Raw genomic sequence first — 11053 nt, forward strand, 5'->3', positions numbered from 1 at the left:
CAGGTGAGGGGCCAGAGCACCCCAACTGCGGTGTCCCCGTAGGTCGTCAGCTTGGTCCTGGAAGGGGTAGGGCTCTCATAGTGGGTGGGAGAGGTCACTTGGAGAGCACGCAGAGCGGGGCACAGTGGAGCCCTGAGGAGACCCGGCTGGTGCTGGGTGTGAGGGTGTTGGTGGCTGGACCCAGGACCGGTGGGAGACATGGGGAAGAGAGGGCTTCTGCCCAGGGGGAGGGCGCAGTCCCGACCCCGCCGTCTGCTGTGTTGCCCGCAGGACCTCCGCGCAGAGACGCCTCTGGGGGACCTGTGGCATCATGACTTCTGGGGCAGCCGGCTGAGCAGTAACACCAGCCACAAGTCCTACCGCCCCCTGACCGTGCTGACCTTCAGGTGAGGTGCCGCAGGACGGCCGTGGGGGAGGGGAAACCCGAGGCTTGTGCTTGACATTGCACCGGGTGGGGCCCCGGTCAGGGGTTCCGACGGACATACCAGCCGCGGTGCAGACACTGACCTGGGCAGCCACACAGAGGAGACCTGCCAGGCCCCCGGCAAGGCAAGGATGCTCTGACAAGCGGTCCCTACTTTGCACAGTCCTCTCAGGTTGGACCCTTTGCAACTTAAGCTGGAGGAAACAATATGTCGAGGCAACAGGTAGCCTCTAATTAAATTGTGTTTGCTTTCACTATATAAAAAAAGTAAGTTATAAATCTTCCTCCTGTGAACCACATCAGGCTTCTCTGGTAACTCAGAGGTAAAGCATTCACCTGCAACACAGGAGACCCAGGTTTGATCCCTAAGTCAGGAAGATTCCCTGGAGAAGGCAATGGCTACCCACTCTAGTCTTCTTGGCTGGAGAATTCCATGGACAGAGGAGCCTGGCAGGTTCATGGGGTCACAAAATGTCAGACACGACTGAACGACTAATACTTCACTTCTGTGACCACATCAATATCCAAAAGCAAAATGAAACTAAAGATGATCTTGCCAGCCCCCATGAATCAGGGAGCTGTTTGCATTAAATAGATTAATTGATCTCACAGAAGTTCCCATGCATAGCTGTTTCTCAGGTGTATTGGATAACCTATGTGTAAAGTAAAGTAAAGTAAAGTGAAGTGAAGTCATTCAGTTGTGTCCGACTCTTTGCAACCCTATGGACTATAGCCTACCAGTCTCCTCTGTCCATGGGATTTTCCAGGCAATAGTACTGGAGTGGATTGCCATTTCCTTCTCCAGAACCTATGTGTAGATCCCTCAAAAGTGAAAGTGAAAGTCGCTCAGTCGTGTCTGACTCTTTGCGACCCCCTGGACTATATATACAGTCCATGGGATTCTCCAGGCCAGAATACTGGAGTGGGAGCCTTTCCCTCCTCCAGGGTATCTTCCCAACCTAGGGATCGAACCCAGGTCTCCCGCATGGCAAGCAGATTCTTTACCAGCTGAGCCACAAAAAGAAGTATAGAAAGGATGAATCAGAACCACTCGTGGTTGAAAAAGAGACAAGAATCCTTGACAGGGAGGAAGTGCTTCCTTGTTCAGAAGGCTGGTGGACAGACTGTCAAGGGGTATATTGGGGGGTTGGGGACGGGGAGAATAGACAAGTCACTTGACCATGCTTCCCTGTGGAGCAGCCTGTGTAACGTGTGGTCTGTTTTATCTTTCTGAAAGACAACCTTGCCTTTATCGCACCTGAATAATTGTCTTTTTTTTTTTTGGCATTTCCTCTCCAAGTATTTTCTGTCCCAGTCCTCTGAGAGGTCCTTATCTCCCGTTTTCCCCTCTGCAGTTAATTACATTGTTAGCTCATCTTCACCCTTCTTAGCTTAACAGGCATTATTTATCTTGACGCTATTTTTATCAACTGTGCACACGCTCTCCTCCTCCAGTATGTTCACACGCCAGCCTTTCCCTCCAGCCGGTTCGTGTTTTATTTCACGTGCTTCTGCATCTCCGCTGTGAATACCTTCCTTCCCTGCAGGATGAACTACTATTTGTCGGGAGGCTTCCACCCTGTGAGCTTCCACGTCGTCAACATCGCCCTGCACAGCAGCGTCTGCGTGCTGCTGGTGGACGTCTTCTCCGTGCTGTTCGGGGGCCTGCAGTACACGAGCAGGGGCAGGAGGCTGAACCTGGCCCCCAGGTCGTCTCTGCTGGCCGCCCTGCTGTTTGCCGTGCACCCGGTGCACACCGAGTGTGTAAGTACCGTCTGCCAGCCGTCTCTACACTTGTGTAAGATAGACGCAGTCCACACGTTGGTTTGTTCCCTAAAACAAGCTTCCCTTGGCTGATTGTACAGCTGTAGAAGGCCAGCTTTCAGACGCCCAGAGCGGTGATTTGTGGGGACAGCAGGTCCCCCTTAGGACAAACACAGGGTCCGCGATGGGCCGAGACTTCATAAAGACCACGTGGTGTGATCTCTGCCGATACTCTGTGTCCCTTATTAGACCACACTGGGAAGGTGTGAATGGTGAACCTTGCCCAGCTTCTGGGCCTAAAGCCAGAGACTGAGACTTCCTTGTTTTCCTGAAAAGGGGTCTGATGCAGTTTTCCTCTGTTAGCCGAGAGCTTTTGTGATTTCCAAAATACTTCCTCACACTTCATACGATAGTCACCAAAACGCTGTAGGTTCAGCTGGAACAGCATAACAATTTCCACTTTACAGAAGAGGAAGCAGCCAGGGAGGACAAATTAGGGACTTAACCTAGGTCGGTCACATGGCCGAGGGGTATAGGGACAGAATTTAAGATCTGGTCATCTGAACCCCTGCCAGGGAGAGGTTGGCATGCTGCGAGCTGAGCTGGTGGGTGGGTCCTCACGTCCTGCGGGGACCTGCTCATGAATTCGCCCCACCTTGCTTCTCATCTCCCATCCCTCCATTCCATGACAGCCATTCAAACTCCAATATTTGAGAAAAAGCTATCGGTCATTAAAAATTAGCATTCCTAAAACAAATCAGCTTCTGTTCACCTTTCCTTGTTTCTTGGCAAATAAGCAGTATTCAGTTTCATCCTATCAGTTCAGTTTAGTTCAGTCGCTCAATTGTGTCCGACTCTTTTCAACCCCATGGACTGCAGCATGCCAGGCCTCCCTGTCCATCACCAACTCCTGGAGTTTGCTCAAACTCATGTCCATTGAGTTGGTGATGCCATCCAACCATCTGATCCTCTGTCGTCCCCTTCTCCTCCTGCCCTCAATCTTTCCCAGCATCAGCGTCTTTTCAAATGAGTCAGCTCTTCACACGAGGTGGCCAAAGTATTGGAGTTTCAGCTTCAACATCAGTCCCTCCAATGAACACCCAGGACTGATCTCCTTTAGAATGGACTGGTTGGATCTCCTCGCAGTCCAAGGGAGTCTGAAAACTCTTCTCCAATACCACAGTTCAAAAGCATCAATTCTTCAGCACTCAGCTTGGTTTATAGTCCAACTCTCACATCCATACACGACCACTGGAAAAACCATAGCCTTGACTAGACAGACCTTTGTTGGCAAAGTAATGTCTCTGCTTTTCAATATGCTGTCTGGGTTGGTCATAATTTTCTTCCAAGGAGTAAGCATCTTTTAAATTCATGGCTGCAGTCACCATCTGCAGTGATTTTGGAGCCCAAAAAATAAAGTCTCTGGGCTTTGGGCTGGGTCCCCAGGGGAGGGAGGAGAGCTAACGGAGGGCGTTTCCTCGCCTCTTATTCTTTTAGAGACCAGGATGTCGGCCCCAGGGGGTTCCCCGAGGACACTAGCGCCACTGCAAGATTTTCTTTCCTCGAGGCGTTGGTGAGGATTTCACATTGCTTGAGTTCAGACTGCAGTGTCAGAGAGGGACGGCCAGGTGTCCTTACTACTCCTGCTCATCCAGTGAAGCCAGAGTTTATACTGAAGGGATCAGGTGGTGAAATACCACCCCCCACCTCCCTTCCTCATTCCTTCTATGGCTCCCGCGCAAATTGTGCCCAGTAGGGAAACGCCACCACCTTGTATGTTACGGATTCAGGGAATGGCGGTGACTTCTGCAGAAAACTCTGATGGGAGTGTCTCAGGTTATTTGTAAGAAAAAAAAAAAAAAGTCGTTATAAAAAGCTTTGCCTGAAAATACATATCAATGCAAATAACAGAAAAGAAAAAATCTCTTTGTACCCATGCACATTGGCCAAACTATTCAACCCAGTAACTTCTTGGAATAGCCTTTAAAATTTTCTTCCTATAGAATCTAGAATCTCTCTGCCAAAAATTCACTGAAGGACTAAATACTCTGTACACTGAAACACCTGTCACACTTTTTGTTGAGACTTATTTTCTTCTTTAAATTACTTTTTATTGGAGTATAGTTGCTTAACAATTTTGTGTTAGTTTCCTGCTGTAAAGCAGGTGAATTAGTTATCCTCACACACACATCCCCTCTTTTTTTCCTTTCCTTCCCAGTTAGGTCCCCACTGAGCACTGAGGAGAGTTCCCTGTGCGATACAGTAGGTTCTCATTAGTGCCATACTTTTTAAAACCTGTTTTTCTTCATTCAGATGATGTAATGTACATTCCTTAAGACCTGAGAGTATCTTCACTTAGCCAAAGGCAGAATGTTTGTTTTAAAAATGAGTTTATGATATTTAAAGTTCATTTTAGTGGAAGTCTTTTTTGTTTTTGTTCCAGATTTGGATGATTTACAACATTATATGTTAGGGGGAGTCTTTAAATGTACCTCAACCACTCAGATAACAAGTGGTTTAGACTGGCCTTTTTGCCTCCTACCCCTGGTATTTATCCAAGCCACTTCCCTCCCCTTCACTCAGTTCAGGAAACCTTGTTCTCTGACCCTCCACATTCCCAGCCCCTGCTTCCCAGACCCTCTTGCTCTCAGGACCTTCTTGGATGCCCTTCTCTGAGTTGGCTTCTCTTACTGTCTCCTCTGAAAGGCCGTGGGATGCTGAACCATCCTCGGGCCCTGTGAAGAGCCGCAGCTGGCAGATGCTGCTCACACCCCTCTCTGGTCCTGATGGGAGCCCCACGGCACCAGCTGCTTCCTCCATCGCTGGCTGTGGAGCCGCAGAGCCCACACCTGCTTCTCCCTAAGTTGCCATGTACTTGGTCCGCTGCTCTGTCCCCCCGAATCCCCCCAACCATGTGTACCTGTCAGATTGACAGTGAACCAGCACCCACTGTGGGCCAGGCTCTGTCTGTGGGGTCTCATTGCATCCTCGATTTCACTGCATCTCTGAGCAAGTTACAGGCCAGAGGATTCCAGAAGTCTCATGATCTATTTACTGCCTTCATGAAGTAATCATTCCATTTACCCCGCCAGCACACTGGCCTCCTTGGCCCAGATCTGTTGAACCTTTTGTCTTTAGCTTCCTTCCCGGGAAGGTTTTTTCACGTGCCTGGCAGTCACAGGTGGGACTCAGCTGCCAATCTTCTTAGTGATCGAGTGCCCTTGCGTCAGGAGCTCGCCATTGGATGGGTATTGCCACGCCAGCGTCGGGAGCCACACTGGTTGGATGGAACCTGCCCCTAAAAAGCGTTCCTTTTAGCTGTGGCGTGTACATGCACCTGAGCACAGAATGTAAACATGATTTTCATATTTACATTGTAAATGTAAAATGTGATTTCACATTCATTGTGAAATATACTCTCTTACCTCTGTTTATAGGCTAGACTTTACTTTGGATCCAACGTCACACTTCTCACTTTAAGATGAGCTTCCCAGGAACTAAAATGAAACCTTGAGAGTCACAGTGCAAGCTCTGATACATGTCCTGTCCGGGTGCTAGTTAGTAAAGGATGCCACGTAGACCAGACCAGTACTCGGGAGCACGGTTCTCTGTCTTTGGTTGACGTGAGACTTTTGGAGAACAATTGTTGGAGTAATCAGCTTGAAAGAAATGGAGCACCCATTTTGTATTGCTTCTTTTACACTAAGGTGGAGAAAAGGGCCATCATCAGATGCAGAAAATGGGGAGGGGCAGAGAAGAAATGGTGGAAATCGTACTCTGTTTTCATCTTACTGGTCAACCTCTTTTGAAGCCTTCTACTTTCCAGGTTAACCCGCTTAATTGGTTTTGGTCTAAAGGGAGGGAAAGACAGAGACAGAGGCTTTGAACCATCATCCCTGTGTCTTATTCTCTCTGCTTGATGACGTGTAACACTTACTTCCCACCTGTCTTTCATGTCTCCAGTCAAATTTTCTTTCTTAAATATCATGCCCTTTGAGCTGATAACATTTTCCAATGGAAAAATGCACCCTGGGCACCTGCTCAGGGTAGAGGTCTCTAGGGCTGTGGGCACAGAGTGCCGAGTGATGGAGTCTTCCCTGCACATGGGCATCACTGCCTCTGTACGACCCACAGAAGAGCCACAGTAGGTCGGAGTCAACCCATCCTTCCCATGGAAGCAGCTGACCCAGATCCTAGACCCAAAGTGAAAAGAGTCCGTTGTCAGATCACACCACAGTCAGAGAGTTTATTTTAACAGATGGCCGAGTCTCATGAGGTTTTCTGTTTCTAAGGATGCTTTTGTGTTTCCAAAGTTTCATGTAAATGTTTTTTAACATAAATCTTTTTCCTCTGCCTCTTTGAAGGTTGCTGGTGTCGTTGGCCGTGCAGACCTCCTGGGCGCCCTGTTTTTTCTGCTGTCTTTCCTTGGCTACTGTAAAGCGTTCAGAGAAAGTAAGCAGGATGTTTTGCCCTCTTAATTTTGCATCTTCTTCGTGTTTCTGTTCTGTCGAGCGTGTTTTAACAGGTGGGAAGGTGTCCGTTGCTATAAGTTTATCACTTTGAAGGAATGTAGGTCAAAGGTGTCAACTGTTTTTAGTGATGTCTGTTACTCGGTTGCTTTTTCACGACACAAAGGTTGTGCTTCAACATTCACAATGTTCAGGAAGCATCTTGCTGAGTAGTGAAACCAAGAGCTCCTGCTGTTAGGGCTAAAGCAGTTGTGATTGATTTTTGTGATTTTTTTTTTTTCCAGTAAAATTGAAGAGGGGAAAAGCTTTTTGTTATTCATTTATTTTTAATTAAAACATGTTGGAGGAAAAATATAGAAAAATTGTAAAAATGTATAGCTATGAATATGCACCTGGAGCATGAGGTTCTTATTTTTTCATTGTCATGTTAATGATACTTAGAAAGTCTTTGTTGCTGGAACCCAGTGGAGTTGAAATGACCAGTTGTGTGTGTGTGTGTGTGTGTGTGTGCGCGTGCGCATGCACACATGCATGCAAAGTGGCGGGGGTTGAACTGCCTGTTTATTAGCACCAGTGCATTTATTGAGACTCAGTAGAATCCCTGTATAACTCTACTAATTATATGAATTCTGATCACCTCCAAGTTACATCATCCCTTCCCAGTTGTCTTCCAGTAGAAATTGGGTATGATACATTTATACACGTTGGCCCTGGCAACAGTGTTATAATTTCAACTTCTGTTACAAATTCAGTTCATGACTGTAGAACTCTCTCCATATATAACACAATCAATTGAAAAGGGAAAGTCAGAAGAAAAGGGAAAGTGAGAGGAACGATTCCTATGGGTTGCTTGACAGGGCTGTTTCAGCAGAGTGAGTGAAAGTCGCTAAGTTGTATCTGACTCTTTGTGACGCCCCATAGACTGTAGGCCACCAGGCTCCTCTGTCCATGACATTTCCCAGGCAAGAATACTGGAGTGGGTTGCCATTTCCTTCCCCAGGGCCTCTTCCTGACCCGAGGATCAAACCTGGGTCTTCTGCATTGTAGGCAGATCCTTTACTGTCTGAGCCACCAGGGAAGCCAGTTTCAGCAGAAGCTGATATAGTAATACATTGGTTTCCTTGAGTCTTTGCCACAGCACTTCTCAAAGCTTAGGTTTGGTCCCCTGCCAGGGCCTGAATGTTATTGTTCATGTACTAATGCTTATACTTGGATTCCTCCTATAAACTGATATCTTATTCATAAGCAAGGACAGACCACTCATTCAGGATTTTGTCTCTGCTGGGGCTGGTTGAAGTGGGGTCACTCAGGACTGGTTTTTGCAGAGTCAGGAGTTTTCATAGAGGCTGCCTGGCCTGCGAAGCCTGAAATTCTTACTGGCCTATCCTTTGCAAAGTTTGCTAATTCCTGGGACAGATGACTGACAGGTAACTGTCACCTTGCTAGTGGTTCCAAAAGATTTTTTTAGCCAAGATTAATAGGGAGTTTCCAGCACGAATTTTTTTTTTACTCATGAAGGTAGAGGAGTTTCCTGTTAACATAAGTTACCATTTTTTCACTGTCTACTGTCACACATATGTGTGTGTGGTTGGCAATTATGTTACAGTCTTCAGTTCAGTTGCTAAGTTGTATCTGATTCTTTGCAACCGCATGGACTGCAGCACACCAGGCTTCCCTGTCCATCACCAGCTCCCTGAGCTTGCTCAAACTCATGTCCATGAAGTCGGTGATGCCTTCCAACCATCTCATCCTCTGTCGTCCCCTTCTTCTCCTGCCTTCAATCTTTCCCAGCATCAGAGTCTTTTCCAGTGAGTCAGTTCTTCCCATCAGGTGGTCAAAGTATTGGAGCTTCGGTTTCAGCATCAGTCCTTCCAATGAATATTCAGGGCTGATTTCCTTTAAGATGGACTGGCTGGATCTCTTTGCAGTTCGGGGGACTCTCAAGAGTCTTCTCCAACACCACAGTTGAAAAGCATCAATTCTTCAGCGCTCAGCTTTCCCACTAGTCCAACTCTCACATCCATACATGACTACTGGAAAAACCATAGCTTTGACTAGACAGACCTTTGTTGGCAAAGTAATGTCTCTGCTTTTTAATATGCTATCTAGGTTGGTCAGAGCTTTTCTTCCAAGGAGCAAGTGTCTTTTAATTTCATGGCTGCAGTCACCATCTGCAGTGATTTTGGAGCCCCAAAAAACAAAGTCTGACACTGTTTCCACTGTTTCCCCATCTATTTGCCATGAAGTGATGGGACTGGAAGACATGATCTGAGTTTTCTGAATGTTGAGTTTTAAGCCAGCTTTTTCACTCTCCTCTTTCACTTTCATCAAGAGGCTCTTTAGTTCTTCTTCACTCTCTGCCATAATGGAGGTGTCATCTGTGTATCTTTAAGATAGATGGAATTACTTTCCCTGCTGTCCACATGTAAGACAGAGAGTTTAAGTAACTCACCAGGATCACACGGCTATATATGGCTGAACTGAGTTCACCCTCTATGTCTAACTCACTTCAAAGCCAGCCCCAACTAAATTGTCTTCATCGGCTTCCCTGTCCTCATGGGACCAGTGAGGCAAGCTTGTCAAAACAATCATTAAAAATAAATAGGAGGTGCATTCACTTCTGTTAATGAATTGTTAAAGTGTTAAGCACGGTAGAAACATCAAAAGTATGATTTAAGAACAGCCCCTGCTACTCACGTTGTTTGTAAGTGTGCAGCCAAGAATCAAAGCTCTTTTGTGGAAGAAGTTCAGTCTGGTACTTATTGAATACAAATAATAATAAATGATATTTGTTGTTTAAACCTATGATTTAAGTTACCTGGTCTTTGTTCTTTCAGATCTGAACATCAATTCAAAGAACAGTCAAGCATTCATTCCTCATAAACTTGAAGTTTAAGAGAGGTTTTTTACAGAGGAACAAATTTAATATTTTTTATAAGGGAACAAAAAACTGAGTGTTCTGAAGTGAATGATTTAACTAGGTAAAAAGATCTTGAAGAGAATACATTCCTTTTTAATAACCTCATTAGCTTTCTTTATAGATGCACTGTCTGTATTATAAAGCTCTGGACAATTCTTAACTGCCTGAGTTTATTGTAACAAGCAATTCTGTGCTAACCTCTGGAATCCTAGCATTTTTTGAGAGTGAAAAAAGAGTCTCATGTAACATTTCTGGTTTTTTTTTTTTTTTTGTACTTATGTAGAATAGCTCCAAGCGAGCTCTTTTAGAATAGAATCTTTTTTTTTTTTTTTAAATAAGAAAAAAGCCTTATAGAAAAGGATAATTATTTTAAAGGGAAAAAGAAAGAAAAACACTAAGTTGATGGTGCGCTGGTTATTTCTGAACACCCAAAATGAAAAGTATTATTCTAATGATGAGACCTCCTGTCAATACTTCTCTCTGTTAAAGCCTAGTACATAGTTTGGAAAAAGGTAATCTATCTGCGTGGGCTTCCCAGGCGGCACTAGTGGTAAGGAATCTGCCTGCAGATGCAGGAGATGTGGCTTCAGTCCCTGGGTGGGGAAGATCCCCTGGAGGAAGAAAATGGGAACCCACTCCAGTATCCTTGCCTGGAGAATTCCATGGTCAGAGGAGCCTGGCAGGCTTCAGTCCATGGGGTCACGAGTCAGACACCACCGAGCATGCACACATACATAATCTCTCTGCACAATAAACTTGATAGAAGAGCCAAAACAATTTCTTTTATAAACGAATACCTTAGAATATTGTTTCATGGGAATTGGGATGACAAAGAAAAATTTAATTAGTCTCATTTATATAGTGGGGAGGAGAGAACCTTTTCAAGAGGAAAGGAAATGGGTACATTTCTAGAATAACCGTTTTAAATCCTAAGCTATTATGAAACACAAGATCTCAAGTCTCAGTTGTTCTAAGTTCTTCAAACTTATTTGCTCTAGTCACTCTCCCTACCATAGTTCAGGGCTTCCCAGATGGCTCTGCAGGTTAAGAACCAGCCTGCCAATGCAGGAGACACAGGAGACGTGGGCTCGATGCCTGGGTCAGGAAGATCCCCTGGAGGAGGAAATGGCCACCCACTCCAGTATCCTTGCCTGAAAAAATCCAATGGACAGAGGAGCCTGGCAGGAATACAGTCCATGGGGTCGCAACGAACCGCACACGACTGAACACAAGACGGTCGCACCATAGTTCAGGCAGCTAAAACAGGATAACTGTTGACTCTTGGGATCTCATTTCCTGCTCTTTTCCACTTTGATTCAAGACACGTTTGTCTTTGGCTTACACAAAGTTAAGTCACACAGCTTAAAATAAATGAGGGCAACTGTGTAACTCACATAGTCTAGGACGCTTTTTTTTTTTTTTGTAGATTTGGAGTTGCTGCCATTTGAATTGTGACTGCGGTATTCACGTGGGTTC

General features: G+C 45.7%; 1 protein-coding gene across 1 annotated transcript in view; it reads left to right on the forward strand.

Moving 5' to 3' along the window:
* The window catches only part of TMTC4 (transmembrane and tetratricopeptide repeat containing 4), a 50679-nt gene that overhangs the window by 3903 nt on the left and 35723 nt on the right, over positions 1-11053 (forward strand). The window contains exons 2-4 of the mRNA XM_010831484.1: positions 271-386; positions 1972-2188; positions 6553-6640. Coding sequence (XP_010829786.1) covers positions 271-386; positions 1972-2188; positions 6553-6640 — 421 coding nt within the window. The remainder of the gene's footprint in view (positions 1-270; positions 387-1971; positions 2189-6552; positions 6641-11053) is intronic.

This window comes from Bison bison, unplaced genomic scaffold, assembly GCF_000754665.1.
Source record: "Bison bison bison isolate TAMUID 2011002044 unplaced genomic scaffold, Bison_UMD1.0 scf7180017864527, whole genome shotgun sequence".
NCBI lineage: Eukaryota > Metazoa > Chordata > Mammalia > Artiodactyla > Bovidae > Bison > Bison bison.